Source organism: Nylanderia fulva, unplaced genomic scaffold (genome assembly GCF_048542155.1).
Source record: "Nylanderia fulva isolate GAGA-0341 unplaced genomic scaffold, ASM4854215v1 Scaffold26, whole genome shotgun sequence".
In the NCBI taxonomy this organism is placed as follows: domain Eukaryota; kingdom Metazoa; phylum Arthropoda; class Insecta; order Hymenoptera; family Formicidae; genus Nylanderia; species Nylanderia fulva.
The window spans coordinates 1,357,616-1,383,604 of record NW_028190325.1 but is presented as its reverse complement, the minus strand read 5'-3'; the positions used below and the strand labels follow the sequence as shown (position 1 = coordinate 1,383,604).

Here is a 25,989-nt window from a genome sequence, read left to right as displayed (position 1 = left end):
TTCATGTTTATAATAACAGTTTCTACCATATCGCATGTCGACTCCGGTAAACGCTAAAGTTTATCTGATGTCTAACTACGCAAATTTCTATCTCAAATTTGCATTACTATTCATTCTGCAATAACTCGAGCGTTCGCGCCGTACTCAGGTACACGCTGTATACTTACTAATTACTTTCGCCGTTTATTCAAAATAATCGCGTTTCGCGGCGAGCGAATTTAGTTGCGATTTATCACGTGATGCGCGCATGCGCGTCATACTTCACCCGTCCTCGCGTCGAGACTGTCGAGAGTTAAACGCCGTGACATTGTTCCGCGTTATCCGCGCTAATCAGCGAAATTATCAGGTAAAAGAGCGTCGCGTACATATTAATTAACCTGACACGATTCAATTGCGAGTTTATCGTTTATCCGCGCGTGAACGCCTCTATACATAGCGTCTATTTATCGTATTTTACATCGAATTAAAGTCGAGCGCAATTCAAGTCGTTTGCAAGGAATACTGAAAACAGCGAATAAATAAACGTGGAAAATATATCGAGGTAAATAATAATAATAGTTTTATAAATATAAATTTAACATATATAAGATAGGCAATAAGAGCCAAATCGCGGATGACAGTGCGTTATTCTAAACGAAACTAAATTTTTTCGTTAGAATTAAATACCTGTGCACAAGGCACCAAATTTTTACTTGGACACGGCCAAGATATAAAATTGGAATAATCTCTACAAGAGATTTTTTTTTTAAATCCATGTATCCCCTATTCCCCCTAAAGAAATAAAGTGCGAGAGAAAAATATAGATCCGAAAGTCGCAGAATCGGGAACCGAATAATAATAGTTTTAATTAATTACTATATGATTATCATGTTCGTTATATTGATTAGAATAATGTCTCTGTGTCTAGCAGGTGTGTTCCACTTGAAACTTGCAATGCTCGCGCAATTATTTTTATCATGGACGAAGTATATATTTCTTACGTCCATGATTTTAATAGACAATAGAAGCGTCTAGCGAAATCGCCGCGAGTTGCGCGCGCTTCGCGTAATGACGCATGCGAGCCGCGCATGCGCGCCATCATACACTTTGCGCATAACCCGCGCCGGCATAGTTTGACGTCGTGAAATTGTTCCGCGTTGTTCGCGCTTGTTTTATCCGACGAACTTGTGTATCGCGTACCAGTCGGCGTTGAAAGTGTCGCGCGTGACGCCGGGCATTGTCATAACGCGTTAATTGACTTCGAGCGAACATGATTAACCGCGTATCTACGATAATGTGTACTCTCGGAGTCGCGCGATTCGGTCGTAGCGTTGATGCGAGACCTCGAGTGCCGCGCATGCGCGCCATGTTCTTTTCGCGCGGCTTCGCGCCAAAAAATTGCCGCCGAGAAATCTCTCCCGCGTTATTCACTCGAGAAAAGTGCATTTCACGCGTCGTGTCTAGGTACAGTCGTAGTGTATTAATTAGTGCGCGTAATCAGGATACATCGCGTTTTCGCGTAATTCGCGATTCGTGTCGCGTACGAAGCTCGTCGAGTACATTGAATAACCTAATCGACCGCGATGGTGAATCAATTAAGGTAAGTGATACTAATTAACTACTCGTTGACGCGCGATAGTCGAGTAGATTTGTCAAGTGGAATCATGTCGATTCTAAATCAAACGACTCGACATTATGTCGGTCGAAAATGAACAGCAGGACGATCGTTACGTTGTGTTAATTGATACGCGGATAATTAACCGCATTTTCTCGATCGCAATGGATGGTTCTAAATCTCAGTTTTTATATCGAGGTCATCGATGTCCATCGAGATGATTAATATTCATCCTTGTAATAATCCTGTAATAATGATCTGTTTTATAAAATTTTGCCACACATTTTTCATTTATAATGTACAATTATATATGTATAATTTACATAATTTTTAGATAATTTATTATGCATAAAAATAAATTATATTCAAAGTGCAAAAATTGATATATAAAATGAGAAAATAATTTATTGTATCAAAAGAGATATATGTAATCCGACTAATTATATATTGAATATTATTACAGCTCACCAACCTCAAACGTATATCGACGACGATACGAGAAAATTCGTTGTGTGTGTGTGTGATTACAATTTTAAACGCAATTTCCACTCGCATCCACGTGACTCGATGGACTTTAGGCTAAAGCGTTTCAAGCAGAAATTGACACTGCATCGATGGAACATATAACGACAGGAGTGTTGCGGTCGTCCAACGTTCTCGGTGAGTAAATTTATTCAATTTATTATATTTCATTATATGCGATGATTTATTTCATTATTTGGAATTGTTTCGTGAAATTACCATGTTTTGCATACCAGAATGTAATCCGCTTTACAATACCGCAAGCTTGGTAAATCAAAATTAATAGAATAAGCGAATTAAAAATCTCTTCCATTTTATTAAATTATTAAATTCATTCCGGATAAATGAAACAGTTGCAAATGCAAAATTACGATAGATATTCATAGCTTATGCTACAAAGATAGTAAAGAGATGTGTGTGACAAGTATAATTTTCTTTATTTCATTACCAACAGTATTTCTTACATCATGCCGAAACAATGTATAGTATCTATATTGTAATATATTATGTATAATCGTTAATAATTATGATAGCAGTAAAGAGTCTGTAGTAGGCGAGTTTGTAGATGTGTGAATAATTTTTTATTCGATAATTCGAATTCGCTTCTGATGCGCTACTTACGTAGTTGATTATAATTTACACCAATAAATTTCGATGTAGCGAATTTAAGTGGTTTCTTTGACAAATTACGTCCTTATAATTGGGACAAACATTTCACATTCAACATGTTAACTGTCAGTCACGCGCGATAAAATAATTTTATCCGTTCAATTTTCCACTAAATTAAATGAAATATGTGCATATCACAAATATTCTGATATGGAGAGAAATCAAGTTAATTAGATTTTTTTATACCTTATACAATATAATACACATATACTCTCTCTTTCTACGTTTTATTATTATACTCTCTAAATTAATTATTTTTAATCACGATACGTTTATTTAGCTTTTGATTTTGTGAAAGAGTGTCAAATATAGACATAGATCGTCGTGATAAACTACATCTCAGTATGATTGGTAGTCGATTTTATTGCATAGTGTGTCTAGATTGTCGTCGAGTCTCGCCGGAAACGAATTCGGAACTATCGATTTTCTCCAAGTCTTCTTCGGCCGTACTTTTTGTGCCTTAAGTTCCTTCTACTTCGAGGCATAGCGATACTACCGATACTACGACGAGAAAACAATTCCTTTTGCCATCACGGGGGACCCGATTAGTTCGAAGAGTCCCCGATTAATAACGTCTCGGACAGCGCGAAACGGCGCCAAGTTTTTCGACCGCTCTATCCCCGAATCTCGTCCCTCTGAATCTCTCCTGGAATTACTCCCAAACAATTCTTTACAGACACTTTATTCCCGAAACAAACATCTCGTTTTCCTGGCGTGTTTGAAACACAAGTGTTCGATTGACATGTATAGGTACGTCGAAATTTGCGATTTTCATTAAATATAAACGGTTTTAAGTAATAATGGTGAACGTGTGAAACGATAGTACGAAAAATAGAGAATGTCATTTTCTTTCTAAATAATTGGACGATAATCGTCGTCGAGATCAGCTCGACGAGTGCGAAAAATTCGAGCGCGATAAAATGGTCCTTCCATCATCAGTTTGGCGGAAGTTTGTCGGAGAATTTGGTCGGAATTATTACGGCGGCGTCAGTTCTTTAGTAATTCTTTAGGCGAGTGTGAAGCTACAGAAGGAATCACAGAGAACAACATTCGATCAAAAGGTGACGGCGACGTCAACCACGTCGTTCGATTCGTCGCGGTTGCGCGATTTCCGCGCTGTCCGCTTCGCGTGCGCGAATTTAGTTAATGTTGCTGCTTCCTCAGCAATGATATGCATAGAAGAGCGAGGCGGGAAGCCAGAGCAAGCTGGGCCCGTACAGCCGCATCGCCGCGTCGACCCCGTTTCTGCCGGGCCGTTTGCGCTTCGATTTCGACTTGGCGCGTCGTTTGCGCGAGTAGATCGCGTTTGTGGCGTTGGTAGGCGATTCGATATTGCAGTAGCTCAGGTCGCAGCAACTTATGCAAATCTGAAACGAAATAACCGAATTTATTTCACCCGGCTCCGTCGGTATTTCTCTCTTAATATTTTTGTCTCTTTGTTTTTTTTGTCCGTCATTTTTTTTGCCTCGAGATTGTTCGAGAAATCTCCCCCGGGTACACGACAAAATTCGCTATTTCGCACCTGCTGCGTGTCCATGGGAATGCAACCGACCGACGCTGGTCCGCATTCCTCGCTGCTGGCACAAGACTTGCTTACCTAAAACGGAAGAAAACAATGATAGCGCGTGAATGAATGCGATAATGGAGATTCCGGTGCATGGCACGTATCAAAATTTTTTGTATCTCGCGATCGGAACTAAATAAAGTTTTCATACTTTAAGAAATATAATTGACAGATATGTTTGAAGTGATTAACGAGATGAAAAATATCGTGGTGACAAGATTCTTCATTCCAACATTTACATCTCTAATAATATTAATTTTAATTAAAAAGTTGGGAGAAAAATTGACTCACACTAATTATGTAATTAGTACTGTCGCATCGGTAATGCGCGACATTAAATTATCGCGTATTATCGTCGTCAACGTGGAACGTGGAAAGTTCCATCAAAGTTCATCCGTTGGTACATCGACCGGACTCGAAAAGCGCTTAAGCTCGAGAGGACCATCCATCTCGACGTCCAGACCCGAATCCGTTCGCGTAACTTCGTTCATTAATAGCCCGAAAATCGATTATCTTTCTAATGTAAGTCAATTAGCCACATACGATAACCTTTAATTGATTTTATTTAACCACGTATATACCGTGGTTAGACAGTAACGAAATTTACTCCGATCGCGAGAGTCGATGGTTTGTTATTAGGTTCACGTTTTTTTTTTCACGGTTTCTGTTTGCGTCTCTTGTTTCAAGAGTGCTATTGATCCTATGACAAAGGCAACGTTCGTAACTGAATTTTTTTAATTTGTTGGGCCGTGATATCAAAATAGAAAAAACACATCTAGAAAAAATAATTTATATATATGTATGTGTGTAAAAGCAAAGAAAATTTATATAAGAAAAATTTCAAATTTAAAAAATTCATCTTTAGTTATATATATCTATATATATAAGCACCGTCCGTCTGTCTGTCTGTCTGTCTGTACCCGAACTACTTCCGCATTTGTGGACCGATTGTCTCGAAATTGGTACCAAAATGTTGCAAATTTTTCGGGGGTGGCTGCTGTGGGTTTTTTTTTTTAATTTTTTTATTTTTATTTTTTTTCCTCAGAGGAGGGTATGTTTTTGCAAAAAAAATTTTTTTTGCAATATTTCTGAACACATGGTATCAAAATGTTGCAAAATTTTTGGAGATAGCGACGATGCGGTTTTTTTAAGTGTTACACTTCCACCTACTCACCCACCCACGCATTTACTCACATGCATGCGCATTTATGGACCAATTTTCACGAAATTAATACCAAAATGTTGCAAATTTTTCTGAGGAAACTGCTGTGTGGGTTTTTTAAGTTTACGCCTCCACCCACGCACCCACCCGCGCAATCGCATACTTATGAACCGATTTTTTTTAAATCGGTACCAAATTGTTGCAAATTTTTTGGAGATGGAGACGATGCGGTTTTTTCAAGTGTTACACCTCCACCCACGCACCCACCCACGCGCATGCGCATTTATGGACCAATTTTCACGAAATTGGTACAAAAATGTTGCAAATTTTTCTGAGAAAGCTGCTGTGTGGTTCTTTTAAGTTTTATCCCACCCATGCATCCACCCACGTATTCAAACATTTATTCACAGACTTTTTCGAAATTTGTACTCAAATTTTGTCCGGGATGGCTACTATATGATTTTAACAAATTTTTATTACTTTATTTATCCACCCCCGCACCCACCCACGTATCCACGCACCCATGTGCATAAAAATAAATATAAATAAAATAAAAAAAATAAATAAATAAAAATAAAAATATATAATAAATATTTAAATATATGCAAAACGCGGTGTAAAATAAAATATCTGGGAGAAAGAAATAGATAACATAGTAGTCATCCAAAAAAAATTTAAACATTTATTTTGATATAAATTTCATGAAAGTCGGACAACAAATGTGGAAGTAGTTCGCGGTAATACAAAAAAAGAATTAATTTTTTGTGTTAAACCGGATTTAATATAGGCTATATGAGGACCGCGCGAAGCGCGGTCCGAATAGAAAGGCTTTGAGGACCGCGCGAAGCGCGGTCCGAAAAGCTAGTATATATATATGCATAAAAATAATGCATTATTATGCATGTCGTGTATGTACAACTTTTCATAAAACATTTTTCAAACATATTTTATAGTATCTCGGAGATATTCAGCTTTAAAGTGAAATATGTCGAGAGATCGAGGAGTTGCCATCTCTTCATAAGACACATATAAAAACATAGATATCTCTTGCTATGAGCTATTCGACAATATATTTGAAATTTATGAAAATCGTGGGATGGGAATATAGTTACGAGCGTTCCTTTGCGCAATGTATTAGCAGAATAAGTGAAAAAAAAGTATGCTTGCCAAGACGCTATTTCCCCGGCTGTCCAGAATGTGCAGCGATCGACAGAAATCACGACCGCCTGCCGGACACGGTGTATCTATCGCCCATTCGTTGCACATCTGCAAGAACAGAAATAGTAGCAATCTCGATGCAAAGTTTTCATAAAAAAAAGTTAAATTTTTTATATTGCCAATATCGTCAAGTACGTATTTTTCTTTGCACAAACGTCGAAAAAATATGCATAATGTATAAGATTAAATTTTCGTCCTTTTAGTATTTTTTTATAGTTTTATCGAAAACGAATTTTTTAAATTAAAAAGAATTATTTAGCACATAAAAATATATTTTATAGTGTTATTGTTCTTCTAAAATTCCGCCAATATTATGCAGTTTACGAACTAATAATATATTACATTACGGCGTATTTCTGTAAAGAAAAAGACAAGAAGCGGCGGAAAAATAAAGATAAGATCGGAACTATTATTGCGAAAGAGAAGCGAAAAGCAATAAAGGGAATTTAGAATAAATCGAAATCGATGGCAGAACAATCTACAGAATCCTACAAAATTGCGGCTGGACCGGCACGATAGAGCCATTACGGGAGACTCTTAAGGGAGCGTTTAATGGAGTCGTCGATATACCTGGTTATCGCTGACGTTGACGCAAGTGTAGCACGTTAGACCTGCAACAGAAAGCGCCGGGTTGAGTAAGTGCGTCACGGGGACAATCGGGGCGGGATGAAGACGCGTTAACTCTTAATTGCACCGTCGTGCCTGTAGAGATACGAAAATTCTATTTAGGAAGAAAGAAAATTAAAGGGAACATACACATTTAGAGATTAAAGAAGGTTTAGGACGTCTAGACGTCCAAGAGAATTAACAAGTCGGGTTATCAAGTTTAAATAGTTTGACGTCGAGTTTATCAAGAAAAGAACTTTGCGACAACTCTATTGGAATAGGACAATACGGTTTTGTACGAAATTTAATTTCGTTAACGCGAAGTTACGTCGTCGTGATTTTATCATTGCTATTAAGGAAGAACTTTCGTGCAAGGATAAATGAGGATTGTACACGAAGAGCGTCGGGAACATGTCATTGACAGAGAAAGGGTTGTGGTACATGTGCGAAGTTGGTAGAAAGGATAAGCGGTAGGTCGGAGATTAGTGGCATTCGATTGCAGAAACGGCGAGCCGGGATAAACTCGAGTTAACCCGAGTAAATCATAGTTTTCGTTCAATTCTTTTCATCCCCTCTCTATCTATCTCTCTCTTTGCCCCTCACGCTTCTCTTTTCCACCGATTCTCTGTCTATTCTCCACCGAACGTTTTCTTTTTCTCCATGGTTTAACGCCAATACTCACGATAGATGTCTTCCTCGTCCGCGCTGACGCCTTTCAGATCCTCCCGCTGCTTCGCTTCCTCCTTTCCGTTTCCGTTTCCGTTTCCGGAGAGGACGTTTCTGCCGCAAGTTTCCGCAGCCAGAAGCAGCCCGACCATCACCCACGTGATCATTCCTCACATCTCTGGAACGATAGAAATGGGGTCGCGCGTTATGTAAGTGACCTCGATGGGACATTAGAGAACGCCAATTACTCGGGGGGTGAGAAGCATTAGAGTCAGTGGGAGGAAAGCGATCGAACGAATTTTAATTCTGATCGATCACACCATATCGCGAATATATGTTCTCTCGGGAGATAAATAATAGAGTGACTTTACAGTTCGCGAATGCTCGTATTTTTGTCTCATGCATTATTTGACATAAAATGTGACTACCTAATCCCCTTTCTCATTATAACTATCATCAAATAAGATATTATGTCAAATGAAGGAAATTAGGAATTGACACATTTATCGTTAAATGTGCAGATAATAATAGTAGTAGTATTAATAAATTTTAATGTGAAAATGGATAGATTCTCTTGAATCTATACAGAGTAGTACATATATATAGTAATAAAAGAATATAATATTGCCAAATAAAAATAAAATGGAATATGTAAACGGGGAAGTAAAGATAAAGAAAGAAATATAGAAATAATAACCGTAATTAGAATTAGGAATATATTAAGAAATAAAAAAAAAGAAATATACACACAAACGTTATCGTAATAATAAATGTACAAAAAGATAAGGATATAAAAACACAAATTTGCTTATTTTGTATTACATATATGTACTATATTAAATATAATTATTGCTATTACATATTGATTTTTCTAAAAATTTATGTTATATTTTTTCATTTGAACACGTCTCAAAAATAAAAATAAACATACGTGAAAACTGTGAACACGTTCTTTTCTTTTGGCAATTCGATGGACGTGGTATTCGGATTAGAAATTGCGAAAGGTACGTAACGAGGAACGTAACGAGTGCGGCTTATTTAAAGTGTCGTCTCCGTCGACGGCGGGAATTTGCCGTTTGCGTATGTGTCGACCAACGGATAGTGTCTCTGTCTCGGGTGGATCGGTGGATGTACATACCGGTATTGGGATGTCGATCAGAGCCCGATTCTGGGACACGGGCGACCTATCGGCCGACGTCAGTTCCGTGCGCCGTATTAGGGTCTCGACGAATCAATGGATCGAACGTTGGACCTTTCGAGGTAGATAAGGTCGTGTCGTGGCTTTCCCCTCCCTCTCCCTAGGGCCCGAACCCGCCGCAAGAAACCCTCTCGCGATGACAGGCAACTCCTAATCAAAGTAATTAATTCTGAACTGCATGATCGGGGTCTGACAACCACTTTTGCATTTCAGCGTAATCAGGAAATTTTCCGAAATTATTATTATTTTTTCGTCATTGCGACGAATATAAATAAGTGAATTAATTTATTTAAAATAAACCGTGTTAATTTAATATTCTATTATTATTGTATAATATAAATGTACAGAGAGAATATTCCTCGCTGTATATTTTTTGTTTATATAACTCAATTATTAAACTGTGTACAGTTGTATTATCCATTTGTAATAATAATAATAAAATTATATCTCTCTTTCTACAACAATAAGAAAATGAGGATTAAATAACAGTTTAAATAGAGCTGATAAGAAACAAATCGTAACTTTTTGTTAGTAGAAACTTTAGGAATGATACAGTAATTACACATCTCGCAAAAAAGGTCATGAAACATAAAAGTACCATTGATGTAGTCATAGCTAATTTATGCTAGTTTTAAACTCGATCGCTTTACGCGCTTGTATTTAATTCATTCTTGTAATAGACCTTACGTCTCTCTTAGCCTTCTGATGTCTCACTATATCTCCTTGCTTACGTCCACTTCTGAATACTCTCGAGTGCTTGACTCCCTTAACGGAGTTGTTAATTACACACTTACTAACTTTGCTTTTATCCATGCTCCACTTATTCGTGAAGTTTGGCGCTGGGCGATATATATATATATATATATATATATATATATATATATATATATATACTTAGTTGCGCACCTAATATATATATATATATATATATATATATATATATATATATATAATGCACTGTATTTTTCTTCTCTCGTCGTTTCGCGACATCATGAAGGAATATAACTTTGTGGCAAAATGGCGTTTTTACGTGCATCTTTCCAAGAACCAGTGCCGAGTTTATCTTTTCCGACGTTTCTCAGCTCCGTTTTAATTAGTTTGAGTAGCTGATGGAAAACTGTGCAAAGTGCGCAAAATAGACTTTGCACAATATGCAATACACTTGATTCTTAATACGCGGTATATTTTAATTAGAAATCATAAACTATTCAATATCTCGTTTGCTAAAAGTAATATTGTTAAAATATAAAACGAGGGATTCATATTTGCTTTGATGGGGTGCATCTCTCTTTCAGATCCCTACTGCTTTCGTTGCTTCACTGCTTACGATTTCGAACTTTAATTATTCAAGACAGACGGAAGTGACGGATTTCGCGGAGCGCTTTGAAGCTCATAATTTGGATTCAGCTTTGTAAATGTATATAGTCGCGCGCGCGTACCGCCTTGAATCCTCGCATAAGTTTTCGCCGTTTATGTAAAATAACCATACATCAGGATAAGAAAATCATTTTATGTAAAATGGCTCGCGCGCGTGGAAATACATGTCACGAAACACCTGTCGCGTAAAACTTTTTCGCCAGCTTGGCACAGCACCGAGTGACAAAGCCCCGCCATTTATTGGTCATGTCTCTGACAATGCGAATACCTCTCCTCTTTTATATCCTATAGTGCTATTGTCTTGTCTGATATATGTATATGTATAAATGTCGATCGTATTTTCATGGTGTGATTGACACTTTACACGATATTGTTTAGCAGTTAAAATAATTAACTTCCGTTTAAATGAATTGTCTATCAATAGAATTTTGTAAAATTTCGATCAAATTTCAGATTACCGCCGCGTTAATAATTTCAGCCAGTATCGCAAATGAGACGTTGATCGAGTAGTTATGTATATGTGCGTTATATACGTGGCTTTTGATCGAGCATCGAGTATATGTTTGGCATATAGGATTATGAAAAACGTATATTAATCCTAGACAGTAGCTTTCATTCTCCGTGTAGATTTTCAAATGATTTAAAACTTGTATCAATATACGTGCATTATAATCTGAATTCTATTCCGAATTATAATTCTGAATATCGGAGAATAAATAAATCAGAAGCGGAAATAAACAAAAGCGCGGTCGTGTGTTATCATCATGTTATATAGTTACGACCATTAACTTTCGAGCTGTCGAACAAATCCCCATCGTACAATTATTACACGTATTTAATTACTGGTCAAATCAATTAAAATAGATCAGTCGATGAAATTATCAATGACGTTTCATCTCATTTCCTCTCGTGCGAAAGTTATCGATGGGCAATACTTTTTTTCGTACAAAAAAAAAACAAATGCCAATTTAATTCCGCATCAATCATGGTGGCTCTCGCGTTTTCAAACCTGCAATTAGTTTAAAGAGGAACTATTTTTCAAGAGACCATTTTTAAAAAAATATTTGCGAGAAACACACATTTAAATGTTCGTTAAACAATTAATCAAACGGTTTGAACAATATCAATTTACATAATTTTAGTAATAATTATAATATTTTAGAAGTACTTTGTGCAACATAGATGCAAAATTATATTTATGTATTAGAACTAAAATATACGTAACTATGATATAATAAAATTTGATTGTCATAATAGCAAAAATTTCCAGATCAAATGTTCATGCAAAACTTTTTATTCAAGAAAATGTAAGGAAAATTTAGTCGAAACTGTTTTAATTAAACCTAATTAAATTTAATTAATTCAATTTAATTATATATTAATTAAAACATTACCTCTAGGTGGATTTTTAATGAAATTACATAAAGGAGATGTTTTATATAAAGTAAACATTCTCCCGGTGTAACATTAACGAAACGAATTAATGTTTTAACTATCGCTGATTAAATGAATATGGGTAAAGTTTTGCATGTAAGAAACACATGAGAGTGCTGCTGGACGAAAATGTAATTATCGCGTCGATAATGCAAAAACGCTATTTAAATTATTCACCGATTAAACGCGACAAGCAAAATCTCTCGGACACAATCGGATTTTCTGATTATCCGACCTATCCCAAGTTATATATATTCGCGCCATTTGCTTCCTTACCCATTAACATGGAAGTGCACGTTTTCAGTGTGTTTTCTAAACATTTGTAGCAATGGATCGGGATAATTGAGATAACTTGCAAATCGCATCGCGTCTAAAGTTACCATCACAGTCCCGGATATAAATGTGGATAGGCTCACCGGATGAATAGATTTACGTTGCGGTTGCAAATGTGCCGGAAATTGAAGAAAAACAGGTCGATGGTAATCCGGTGTTGAATTTTGTACGCTTTTAATGCGTTATGATAATATTATGTTAGGTATACGTTTCATGCCGTACAGTGCTAAGCGTTATATGCGAGAGATCCTCTTTAATCCAAAAGCGTCACAAAATCCGCGAGTGAATTTTCATATATAGTTTCAACGTTCAAATATAGTCCTTGACACATTTACATAGGTATATTACACATACATATATAAAAGTATATATATATGTGTGTGTGTGTGTGTGTGTGTGTGTGTGTGTGTGTGTGTGTGTGTGTGTGTGTGTGTGGGTGGGTGTGGGTGGGTGGGTGGGTATTTGTGTGTATGTATATAGTCCATGAGTATTCTATATATCTGACTTTATTATAGAACATGTATATGCATTACTCCAATATATAGTGCATCTTTCACCAACCTTTACTTATATTTGCAGCTGTTTTATATTATGCATTTCTTATCTGTTAAAGGTGGCAGCTTGATGATTTCAAGCGGACTTCTTCTCTGAAATGATTGCAACGCGGCCCGGCAAAGCACAAAGGGTAAGTCACAAAGTGTATTTGCATGTTTGCGCTCGTTGGTGAATCTTGTGCGCCACCACGAGTTCGTCAAAGTGATTTGCCGTCTATTGTTTATCCACCCACCGGTAGTCGTCGGCCTTTCTATCTCTGCAAAAGAGCGAACGACATTGCAATCCGGCGACTTTTCCAAGTATACGATGTTCCGGGTCAAGAGTCGACCGGATTTCTCTTGTTATTTATTCGATGAGAGTTGGAGACGTTCCGCCGAGTTTCGCGGTAATCCTAGCTGTACCATGCCACAGAGGCACCCAGCATGAGGGTAAAGCGAGGGTAAAACGAGGGTTATAGCGCGGGAAAAGGTCTCAGAGACCAGCGAGCCCTACGATAAATATAATATATTTCCGACCGGAGAGAGAAATATGCTTACGAAGCATACAAATTGCCTTTTATGTGAAACAGAAAACAATTTTTTATATATTTTACTCAAAAATTTGAAATTTTTCTCTTCAATGTTTGGCGCATTTTTTTTTCGGTTTTATAAACTGGGATACTCTATTACCACTATTTTATAGTATAGCACGTTGATTTATTGATCACGGCGAAAATTCGTTGGCTGTATATCGAGCAATCACATAATAATAAGTTAGTAATTTTCGACATTTTTTGAAGAAATTGCCAATTAACAGAAAATAACAATGCTTTTCGCAATTTTCCCACTAATTGATAATTGGCTTTCGCGACGTCATGAACGTTAAGAGCCCAGCAATTAATCTAACGAGGCATTTTTTTTCTACAAAATGTCGGATTTAGGAGATTTAAAAAATAATCGCGCACGATGTTGGGGAAACGCGATTTGCCTCTTTTAAACCGGTCTAAAAATGTGCGAAAGTGAAGGCATAACGGAGGGCTGGAGCGCGGATGGTGAGGTTCAAAGTAAAAGCCGAAAGTGTGAGGTCGCGCTGGTATAACGTGGAAATGCTCGTACTAGATGGAAAGGGTCATTTCACGGGTTGGAAAAGTATGCGGTTGGCGGGTGAGGACGCGTTGCTTTATTAAATATGGAAGCTCACGACCCTGTGTGCCGTTACACCAAGCTTCTCGCACGTGTGCCTGTGCGTGTGCATATACATCCGTATATGCATACATATACGCGCACGAGAGGGTATAGCGAGAGTAGCGAGGTTGAAACGTGACGGAACGTATCCTTCCTTCCTTCCGAATCTCGTAATTCGCACGGTGGAGAAATTTGTACGTCGCCTCCCCGGGTTTTATCATGTTTCTTACATGGCCACTCATCTTCGTAAGTGCTCGACCGGGATGGATGCTGCGGGGGTTGACAGGGGAAGAGGGAAGGGAACGTTCAGAGAACGGGTCGATGATAAAGCTGCCATCCCTCCACCCTCCCCCTCCCCCTCCTTCTCCTTCTCTATGCCGTCCCTTCGATTCTTGCCGAAGCCTGCGATAGTTTCGAAAGAACCGCTTTCCGAGTAACCGCTCGAGTAACTACGGCGAAATCACGTTACAACGCGAACTCTCCGTCGAACCTTGAAATTAAATTTGTCATACCTGATTTTCGTTATATCAAATTTCCTCTCTATATTGTTATAGACGGTGACCGAGGAAATTCAATCGAATCTTATACTAAGGAAAATTCTATTTTCTTTTGGTGTTTCGCTCTAGCTTTTGGTTAGGTCGCGTACGTGATACACGTTGTTCACTTGGTTGGTTCTCTTGACGGGGGAAAACCGTTCGTATCGTTAGGCGAAGGTTTCGTCCGATCTTTTTGTATTCCTTCATTACACGAATGGCCTTCGGGCATTTCGAGAACGCAGGATGCTCGTTCTTTTGCGAATCTATTCTGAACGGTCTTTCAAGAATTCGAAAGCGGAGCGTACGGAACGCGAGTGTTGATTGCGCGATGCGATCGCGGCGCGGGAAATGGAGCGCTGTAAATTGTGTGTGAACAGCAATTCAGCTCTAAAATGCCGGAAATGCAGTCGATTTATTTGTGAAAAGTACCCGCGCATCGTGCTACAATCCACCCTGCTTGTCTATTAACACTACATTTTACGCTGATATCGTTCGCCACATAAAATGCATAAATATGTGTTTTTGTAAATTTATATAACATTTTCACAAATGTCAAATTATTTTCTTTAATGCACATATAAACGCGTGATTAATGTTTTATGTAATTACGAACAAAGTCAAAGAGCTGCAATTATACGCAATTTTTACAAATAGTCGGAAATTTTATTTTATCATAAACTAAAGCCGCGCGATGTAAACTTTTCAAGTTTAATATAGTGTGTCAGAATTATCTTTTTTCTCTTTACACTTATTGTTAGACCACAATTGTTTCCTCAGGGAACAATACTGTGTCTGCCTTCGGTAAATCGAAGTCGGGTGAATCAGTTTGCGAATTGAAGTAAACGTAGAAAGATTATTTGTCTATTTCTTTTCTATTTTCTTCATGCGGTGTGTATTGTTCTTTTTTTTTTTATATTACTTTTTCTTTCTCAAAAACGTGAGGAGCAAGAAACTAAACGTGCTAAGAAACTACAAACGAGACATCGTATCGATTCTCAATGCTGTCGCTTCTTTGAACAGAACCGCACCAAAGCTGTAGGAATCAAAATGCTAAAGTGGTTCGTGTCTCGATCAATCGAAGATGCTTCGGTCCGAAAAAATAAGGAAGTTTGCGGTAGAATAAATAACTTTGTTCTTCTCTCAGAAAATAGAGGATAAAAAAGAGGAGTTCTTTAAAGCGTAAAATTAATTCTATAACAAATTTATATATCTTAATAAACGCGCCTTGAATCAATTTGCTAAAATTACATAATGAATGGTTATGCAGAGTATAAGTTAGTAATAAAATTCCAGGTCGATTCTCGGCCGAGAGTAGCTTTGAAAGAACGAGACGATAAATTATATTTTATGGCTAGTCAAATATAATGAATAAAGATGTACGTCGCGCGCACACGAGTTAATTTACTACCAACCAGTGTTTCGCGAATGTAGTTTTTTAACTCGCTCTTTATAATTCTTTTTTTATTATTTTTTATTTTTTTTTTTATCAAAAAACAACGGTCGAATATCATCGTACCGCCAACGGCGATAATTATCGATCACCACTCGCGGTTAAAAGAATAAAAACTACGCCAATCGCGAGGGTAGAACTTACGCCCGTTTGTGTTCTTTGTTAAATCGGAGCAACTTACAAAAAGCGCACTATCGTCGATGAAAGATTAATGATGGCAATTATCAACTTGGGGTAGTGTAAATTAAACGAAAAGCCGAGTGTCGATAGGGCGTATATCTGTTACGCCGCAAGTAATTTACAGAATATACACAGAGATTCGCCATTACTGCCCGTAGTTACTCTTGCAACTACACGTACTTCAGTACTCGGCCATCGTGACTATCGCTAACCAGTACGATGCTTATGACAGTATCAACGTAAAGTTGCAGTTTGCGCGAGGCGAAACGACGATAATTATCGGAAAAAGTTCGGATCGTCTGGATTCGGGGAAAAAGGGATGAGTAGCAGTAGTAATGGGCGCAACATTACAGCCCACCCACGCTCGCGCTGGATGAATATAGCTCGGCGGTGGCGGCGGCGGCGGCGGCGGCGATACCGGTGTCTGAAACCCACTTCCAGTTTAACGCGATTGTGCAAAATCAATTACCGTGGAGTTCGCGTAATATACGAGCGAAGTTTACCGCCGAAAGTGTCCTCCTCGCCCGGCATCGGCCGAACTTGTCGCGCTCGGTGCACAGATCCCAAACCCTCGATCCTTGGGACTTTAACTCGCGAAATTATAGCCACCTAGGCTGCCGCCCAGCTCGCACGTTCGGCTCGCAGAATTACCGCGAAACAGCCGTGGAAATAGCCGCGTTAGCGACAACCGCGACGCTGACTTCGATTCTGCGTGTCTCTCTCTCTCTCTCTCTCTCTCTCTCTCTCTTTCCCTTTCTCTACATCGTTAATGCCCGGCGTACCCGCAAATTCCCTTTATTGCGGCACTTGGCCGATACGCGCCATCGGACTACAGGGACAGCGAACTGACCGGATAAAACGATCCCGGATAGTTCACTCTAAACGAAGTGTGTAACCGCGACGGGACCGATTTCTAGGGAATCCGCTCTAACGACGATCTCACCCCCGTGCTTTTCATCCCCTTCGGTTAATCCTAAAAATTGGATAACCGGTAACACCGTTGTGCACGTTACTGCACGGGGTTATCGAGATTATAATGGAGATCTTTTCACGCTCTCTCGTCCATATCCTCTAGATATCGCGCAATGTGAATGTAAAAGCTCTTACACAGAGAGATGAGCACGGAGCGCAAAATGTAGTCGTAACGCCACCGACCGAAGAGACGGTCAGCAATCCATTTCGTAATTTAATTACGAGGCTGTTACAAATTCGCTTTCTCTTCGGCAGGCGGAGTAAATTGCATCCGAGGAAAGAGAAATCTCTTTTTACGAGTCAAGATTTGAACTTGTTCACGGCAGGCAAATTTATAGAACCGTGAGAACGATAATGGTGAAAAAAGTGATTTTTATTACTGCAGTGTAAAATCATCTCTTTGTCGAAACGTTCGCACAATTGTTCCCATTTCGATATTAAACTCTTGCGGAGCTTATAAAAAATGGTAGATGACTATATGTCAGAGGAGTGAACCGTAATCCACTTTGGCTTTTCATTACAAGCCCGTTAAAATCTCGCTTTCACACTCACCCTCGGGATTCTTTTGCTAAGGGCGCTTTATCACGCGATATATCGCATTTAAATGAAAAATTTAAATTTTCTTGCCATAATTAACGGTAGTTAATTAACTGCAAAAAATGCGATTTTTTTATTAGTCCTATCTTTTATTCTATCAAATTGTAAATCTTTGTTTATCCCACAAATACATTATTTCGTATTTTTTTTTAGTAATAAAAGATTCAAATTGTCATTTTACATTCCAATGGAATGTCCAAACTAGATTTTGAAATTGAATTACGAACCCGCTACCAGTTTGTTCACATTTGTTTTCGCGTTCTATTTTTTTTTTATTTTGAAAAACACGATGTATTGCAATCTTTTTCGCAAACAAAGTATGTATTCGTTTACTCGTACGATGGATTTATGCAAAGATAATAATTATGTTTGCCAGAGAAGTGTTTCGTATCAATATCCATATCGATGTATCGTTGCTCTCCTCTGTCGAAAATTAAAAATATTTGTTTATTGAACACGAGCAGAACCACTATCATTCTCGAATTTTGAATTGTCTCTTGTTCCGAAAAGATTGAAAATATCTGTCCTCGTGGAATGCAATTCATTCCGGAATTTAATTACGAATGTGTTACAACTTCGCTTTCGCTACCACGAGATTTTTCCGAAAGCTTGGCATATTGCATCTCTATTTTTGCAAGCAAGACTGCAATTTTTGCAGCCAATCACGAGTCACTATTATGACATGAAAAATCAACGAAGAAATGAGGTTTTAATATCAATATTGACATGTAAAATAAAAAATCGTTTTCTCGCTGGATAAACGCGATAATTTATCACTTTTAGTTCCAAATTTTTCATTATTTCTAAAAGCTCGAGAATATATCGTTTTATATCGATGTGGGCCGTCGATTCATTATATAATTTAATTTCAAGTTACGGAGTTCGCTTTAAAAGGCTTTTGTTGCTCCCTGTAATGGGCAAGCTGTAAATAAACGAGTTAAGTTTCTCATACTATTTTGTTAGACGCGCAAACTCAGCATCTTTGGTCGAAATTCCTCATTGCTCGTTGTCTAGCGTATGTCATCTTGATTTATCACTATTCTTCCATTGTCGCTTTTCTGTTACTTGTATAAAGGATTGGAAATACCGTTCTGTGGTCGCGCACGGTGTCGTTAAAGCCGGAGAAAATTTATCGCAACTACAAGTCGTAGCAGTACGGCCATCCCCGCCAGTAGCATGGGTGTTACTTTATTTCATTCCCGCTATGTCATTGCTATACTCATGTGTGGACCGGTGTGAGTAGGTTCCTTGCACACCTTTGTGTAGGATGCGTGTAGGTGAGTGTCACGGCCACGGAGTCTGCCATAAATTCGACCGCGGGATTTCGCCAGGACCGAGGAAAAGGGATAGGTCCTCTTACCGACGGTAGCCTTGGCGAAATTATGTTATTTGATTTAGAGGACTGATAGCCAACCGGAAGCCAATGAAGTAAACTAAGCGGATAGCAAGAACAGAGAAAGAAACAAAGAGAGAGAGAGAGAGAAAGCATGCGGTTGTTTTTCAGAAAATATCCTCTCTCGCGCCTCTCGATAATCTTGTCGGGGAAAATGGGAAAGAAAAAGGATAAGTCCTGAAGCCGATAATTCGAGCACGATGGTAGATCTCGAAAAGGCGAAGGGAATCGAGAATCCACGGGAAGAAGAGACCATAGGAGAAGCCGTCGATATCATCTCAGGAGCGTCTCGCTGATGCTTTTAATTGATTGCGGTAATGGAGTTTTGCCCTTCTTCGATGTTCTGTATATATATATATATATATATATATATATATATATAATTTATATAATTTATATATATATATATATATAAGCCAAAGAGGCAAAGTACAAATTATTTCCTCAGTTTCGAAGTTTGTCGAAGCAATACAATTTTTTTCCACGCACACTCTTTCGCAACTCTTACCTCAAATTCTCGTTTACACGCTGGAAATCGCGTCGAATTAAACGAAAGAGAGAGAGAGAGAGAGAGAGAGAGAGAGAGAGAGAGAGATAAAAAGAAACGGAGGGAGGGAGACGCGGATTTGTCTTTTACGATTTATTTTTCAAACGATAAAACTTGCCAGACGAACTTTCGAATAACTTACAGTCATCCCTGATAAAATATGCTTTCTGGGGATGAAATATGCGCTAGAAATTTTCCGCGGTTCTCTTCTCGGCAACGAAACGTCCGAAACTTTTTTTTCTTTACGAGCTTTTTTACGAGAATGCTACGGCACTGGCCGAATCGGCGACATTCTCTTCCGAAAGAACGACGACCTCGCGTCGTTGCCCTGTGTCTGATCAAATGGAAAGGAATGGAAACAGGCGAGAAAGTGGAAACCCGCTTTACGAGCGTGTCAACGATTTCACGGTGCGAAATTGCGGAGATGTAGACATTCGCGTTACATTCGCCGCAAACGCCCGCGTGATGTGTTCGCGATTGTCAAAGTACCATGCCAGGAAAATGGAATTGGGTAAGAGAGTACGAGAGAGAGAGAGAGAAAGAGGATGGGGGTGATATGATTGCCTTTGACGCGAGCGATGAAGTAACACGCCTCGCGGCGCGACACAAAACCCTTTCTGTAACTCGCGCGTCTCTGAATCTCTCGTCGTCTACATCTATCCATCTCTACATCCCTGCGAGGGATGAGCGAAACACACGAAGCCGCTGCTGCTGTGTATCCAACCGCGTTTCCGCGCTTCTCTGTCTGTTAATATAATGCATGACACGTGCATGCAACACTTCCCGCGCCGAAAATATCACGCACGTACGCTCGCTCGGCACGCACGCTCGTTCGTTCGCTCGCACGTTCTCGCCGTTCGAGAGCGCCCAGCCACCCCCTGCTACTGCTATCTCGAGGGTAAACTACGGCGGTAATCCAGCGCGCGACTGTAATTTCAGGAACGCCTTTTAGATACCGATAATTAGCCGATAATCTCTTCCCGGGGGAACTTTGGTCGCGGTCTGACGGACGCTTAATTGTGCGCTCTCGCCTCTGTTATATTTCTACCTAACTCCCGCGTTTCTCCAGTCTTTTATATCTTTACAGCTTGCTCGCGTTTTCTCCTCACGCCCTCGTTTTCCCCTTTCTCTCTGATCCTTGCTTCCCTCTTCTAACCACGACTAACCTTTGTTCCTATACGCCGAGCAAGTTGGTAGAATCCGCAGAAAGTTATATCGCTCCACCGTTACTTGAATAAATATTCCTAATTTCGTACTTGTCTAACCCCTTGGACTACGTAAAATATTTCTAGCTTTATGCATCCCTCGTTGAGCGTTAAGAATACGTAAGTCCGCGTTGTTTAATTTTCTGAGCCTGCGAAAAGCACCTGCACGATTCGTCGCTACAAGCCGCAAGAGAAGGCAGAGAAGCGCTTATCTTTTACGGTGTAGATTTTACCCTCGTTCTCGTTTTTCTTTCTTGTTTTTTTTTTGCGTCGAGCACGTAGAGGCTCATGGAAAAGCGCGTAGTTACTCTAGCCTTATATAAATGCTAATATAAATGTTGTATATCGCTCCCGACGTGGACGATGTATCTTTGGCAAAATTACAGCTGCGCTACAGTCCCTTTCCGCCTCGAGTTTCATAAAAAAAAAAAAGATTCCTCGAGGAATTTACATGCGTGAAAATTGTCACTGCGTCTCTCTGATGATAGGTCGATGATGTATACCGAGCGAAATCAAATTTTCGTATGCAACTTTCCGACATGGGATACGTGTCTTGAAAGTTGTCGGTATCTTTTCCTCATCTTCTTAAGCGCGATATGTGTCGCGACGGCGCGACAACATTGATTCCAGGATAACTCTGAAAAATATGTTGACTTGTTCCCAACTATGTGAAATTTGCTGTCGCCACCTTTAATCCTGTTTTCTTGATCTCTCGTTTCTGCTCTCGACACTTCTCTCGTTCTCGTCTCGGATCTCGCGTCGCTCAGATTTCGCTTCCAAGTCACTCGCGCGTGCGGAAGCTTGTGCGCCTATATAAATGCTAATGTTATACACATCGATATGGTTCCACGATCCACCACGAAGAAGTACTACAAATTTTGAGTGGAATGTAATCCATCTCACGGTATATTGCACACCACACGGCATGATCTGTGAAGATTGATCGACGTCCTGACCTTTACAGAGATAGCTCATTAATTAATGGCAAAAATTGAGGAATGTGCGATCTCTCGAAATTTATTCTAATGAAAAAATTTGAAAGCGCGTACTTATTAATAAAAGTATCATGTGATATTTTAGTTATTAAAAAAGAAGTATGTTGAAGTTGTTTGAACAAAATTTGGATAAAATATAGAGAGGTGTCGATAATATATACGAATAAAGGTCTGTATGTGAAGATAAATATGTATTTTTTTTGTAGACAGCACAGACGGTCTTTTTTTTGAAATCGTGAAAAATGGGTCGACTTGAATCTCGAGGTCATATCCTTCAACCGTATCGACAGCGCTGCCGACGTCGCCACCAAATGCAATTTTAAAGTAAAATAGAAAAACTTTTTCGAATTATACGCTGAACAATTGTTGCGCGTCGAGCAATTAAATACCTCCCAGTTCAAACTTATTGAATAAATTAAAGCAGACTCGTTTCAGCGCGACGATTAATGTACCAACGTTAAACGCCAGGTCAGGAGTTTTCTCTTTTTTTCTATCATCGCTAAACGAATTTCTTTTCGGATCTCGACGTGAAAGCTATCGTTAAAGCACGAGTCACGAGTCACGATGTATACGCAGGGCCAAAATGAATCGGTCGGTTCGATGCCAAACGTGTGTTGGATTTCGCGCCAAATGTGCTGGCTTAGGCAGCATGCATGCATCCATTACCAGTTCCCATGATCCTATCGACGATCCAGGCTTGAAAAATGAGTGGCAATAAAATTCTCCGAGTGTAAAGCTATGCTCCGAAAAAAAGGAAAAAAGAAAGAAAAACGGAAAAGTCACGGCGCGCGGTGACAGAGTTTAAATAAAAGAAAAACGAAAAGCTCTTCCGAAAAATTTTGCTTTCAAAGTTTTCTCGTGCCAACTTTTGCCAACGTACTTGATATGCCGGACAGACGAGACGTATCGATCTCCCTGCTATTTTTGATTCGGTTGAAAAGACTTGTTGTGGTCGAGCTTCTCGAATTCTCGAGCAGCTTCCAATTTTCTTACGGCATCCTTCGTCCCCAAGGCGGAAAACTAATTTCGTTCCCGAAATGTTAGTGCTCGCAACTACGCAGATATATCAAAGGGAACGTTTCCGCAGTATAATGCAACTCGGCATTGCGCATAGCTACTTACTTGGAATATCCCAAACGCTGTGCCGAGGTGTTCATTTGTCTGCACGACCGTCGTCACGATCATTACTCTCTCTCTCCAGCTCCTCTCTGTCTGCCTCTCTCTCTCTCTCTCTCTCTCTCTCTCTCTTTCCACTTCTCTCCCGAGTAATTCCTCTCTCCGTCTCTCTCTCTTTCTCCCTTTCGACACCCCTTCTTCCTTGCACCCTCTCACAGTTTTCCGCAGTCTCGAGTTCCCCTTCCGCCGCACAAACACCGTGTAGTACTACTCACTTTTAGCTATTGAGAGCAAAGAACCGCGTTGTATCGTAACGTAGATTGGTCCGCGTTACGCGTTACGCGTCGTGGACACGCGTGTACAGATGCACGCGTACGATACACGCGCGCGCGCATAACTACGCTCGATCCGCTGCAAATATCCCGCGGGTCTCATCCACTGAGGGAAATGGTACGGTTGGTTCTCCTCCTTCTCGTGGTGCGAGAGTAAACGCGTTCGCGGCTTCGACCCACTTTGCAGAAGCACAATTTCACGCGATCCGACCTCGCTGTCTTTGCCTGCTCGATCGATCGATTATGACTCCGATCGGTGATGAATCTATTTCTTAAGCACCTTGTGCTAGAATTTCGACGGTGTCGCACTGCGTGTCAACCGCAATGTCGAGTCTTCTCTGGTACCGCAGCTACTGCTGCTGCTTCCGGACGTCATATTCGATTTTCGAGAGCGGTCGCCAGTCAGCTAATAATTACGTGGCGCGCGTAGATCTCAAGGCCGATCATGACAACCCCTTATCCCTCGCGCTACCCCCTGCCTACGCTATTGCGTGCCGCGCTCGTGATCTACTGATCGGAGCAGCTCGTACGGGGAGAGATGATCTCGCATATATTAGGAATCGACGGGGATGGAATCGAACACGAGAGGACCATGTGCCGCGCGCGCGCTCCTGGCGACGCAGATGCTGTGTGTGCGTTCCAAAACACGCAGAAGGGCGCACGTTTGAGCGAGCGCGTTCTCGTGTGCGTTCTCGAAGGCACGCAAGCACCGCGTCGACGCGTCGGCCGGAGGCTGCGGGCCGCCCGCGGTCCAGGCTGCCGCGCAATACACTGAGCCGACGGTGCCGAGCGCCCGGGAGAACCCGCGGGAGCCCATTCGTGGGTGAACGAAGCTCTCCGAAAATCTGCGAAGATCTTCGATTCGATACACTCGGGGTCGCGCCACCAGCGCGCCGAAGGACACGGACGGACCACCGGGACTACCTGTCGGACCGATCACACATCACTACTACTGTGAAAAGAGTGCGGAACCTCTCGCCTCTCTTTCTTTCTCTCTCTCTCTCTCTCTTTCCCCCAAGCGAACTCGTTTGCCTCGTCTCGATAAAAGTCTGCAATAAAAGAAGCCGTACACAATCGTTTCTTTCCTTTCTTTTTCTTTTTTCTTTTTTTTTCCACCCTTGTCGAGCGCGGCGTGATCACTTACGTGCTTTTAACAGGCGGAAAATTGGAGGCGGATAGTTTCGCTCGGTTTATACGCGCGAGAACGTACTAAATTGACGATTTCTCTAAGCTCAAAATCAGGGATTACACCGTCCATTGTCGTCGTAACACCACAGTCACGGGGCGTTAAAGTCGCATTGAAACAGCGGTGCATTGATTTTGGATTATGATTGTTGCACACGGTGGACACTTGGCAATGATGCTGCATGAGAAAAATTCTTGATTAAGGAAAATACACATCGCGTTTTTAAGTAACATATTTCATAATGCATTCTTATATTTATCAACGCGCGTATATATTCACGTCGAACGAACGTTATTGTATTTATTCTTTGATAAGAAAAATGATCTTATGTATGGGATATTATCCGCTCGGTTGCATTTCAGATTATTCTACGTTCTCTCGATGTTTGCGATGCTACGTCAATAATGGACTATAGATGTCTTACATAAATATAGTTGACGTAATTCAATCCTTTCTACATGTGTATTTTATACTTGCATAAATATTACGTGTTGAAATATATTCTATACACATATATCTTTTTTCTTTTTATGTCTTTTTGTACCGAAATCAAATATTTGCACGTTTCGTATTTCTTTCGTTCGGTATTGTTTCTTGAATATTACGAAAGATAACATTTTTATACAGGATCAGGGGTTACGAGATTAGATTTTATATATATATATATATATATATATATATATACAGTTTTATTTCGTAATTGTATTTCGTGCGATCCTTTATTTCTATAATGTCGATTTTGCATCATTGTCGTGTATCAAATCTTTCGTGGGTTATCGATCGGCGCAGTGACTTCCAGCAATTCGGTGGCAATGTACGGAGAACGTCGTTGTCACGAAATACAATCTGGAAATATGGATTCAGGATGCTGAGTCGTGAGTACCAGCTCACCGCCTGGGTGGGAAACATTATCCAGAACGAGGGTGAATCGATCAGAAAATTGGACAAAATTGTTGCGCGATATAAATGTTAAAAATTATTTCACGTATTTATTTTGGCTGGAAAAATTCGGTGAATTGATTTACTCTAATGTACACACCGAAGAGCCTCCAATTTTTTGCTTCGCTCGTATCTGTGTTAATCCTGAAATATTATCGGTTTTCGCAATACTTTCTTTTGCTGCTCGCATGGAATATGAATTTTTCACGTGTTTTAATGCTGTACATTTATAAGGATTAAATCGTATGGATTGTTCACCTGAATAATGTAATTGTATCGTGTATGTTGAATTTTTAAGATAGAGGTTAGCGCCAATAAGGTTCGAGGTAATAAAATCCTCTTCGCCTTTGCCCTGACAGTTTGTACTCAATAAAGAGGAATTCTTCGTGAAACTGGTGTAAATCTTGCCCGGAATTCGTTGAGCACGGAGGTGCCCGAGATTTGTAAGAGAGGGTCGGCGGGGGTTAGACGCTACCCGTT

At 39.9% G+C, this 25,989-nt stretch overlaps 1 protein-coding gene and 1 long non-coding RNA gene across 2 annotated transcripts in view; one reads left to right on the top strand and one right to left on the bottom strand.

Moving 5' to 3' along the window:
• The first annotated feature begins 2,078 nt into the window (after positions 1 to 2,078).
• Positions 2,079 to 25,989, top strand: part of LOC146722882 (uncharacterized) — a 32,071-nt gene continuing 8,160 nt past the window's right edge. The window contains exons 1-2 of the long non-coding RNA XR_014924867.1: positions 2,079 to 2,254; positions 12,957 to 13,028. This is a non-coding gene — a long non-coding RNA (uncharacterized LOC146722882). The remainder of the gene's footprint in view (positions 2,255 to 12,956; positions 13,029 to 25,989) is intronic.
• LOC114938892 (ly6/PLAUR domain-containing protein 6B) lies at positions 2,535 to 24,140 on the bottom strand. The gene is made up of 8 exons (XM_029313019.2): positions 23,059 to 24,140; positions 22,817 to 22,989; positions 9,140 to 9,349; positions 8,018 to 8,179; positions 7,300 to 7,340; positions 6,679 to 6,777; positions 4,308 to 4,382; positions 2,535 to 4,152 (listed from the first exon to the last, which is right to left on the bottom strand). Exons 4-8 carry the CDS (start codon positions 8,166 to 8,168, stop codon positions 3,946 to 3,948), a joined length of 573 nt encoding a protein of 190 aa, XP_029168852.1. The 5' UTR covers positions 8,169 to 8,179; positions 9,140 to 9,349; positions 22,817 to 22,989; positions 23,059 to 24,140; the 3' UTR covers positions 2,535 to 3,945.

What these genes read in the sequence shown, in the direction of transcription:
- LOC114938892 (XM_029313019.2), bottom strand. Translation starts at nt 8,168, where the DNA reads ATGATCACGTGGGTGATGGTCGGGCTGCTTCTGGCTGCGGAAACTTGC. An exon ending in GGACGAGGAAGACATCTATC is followed by an intron (nt 7,341 to 8,017) that starts GTGAGTATTGGC and finishes TTTCTGTTGCAG; the next exon opens with GTCTAACGTGCTACACTTGC. An exon ending in GCCGGGGAAATAGCGTCTTG is followed by an intron (nt 4,383 to 6,678) that starts GCAAGCATACTT and finishes CTTCCGTTTTAG; the next exon opens with GTAAGCAAGTCTTGTGCCAG.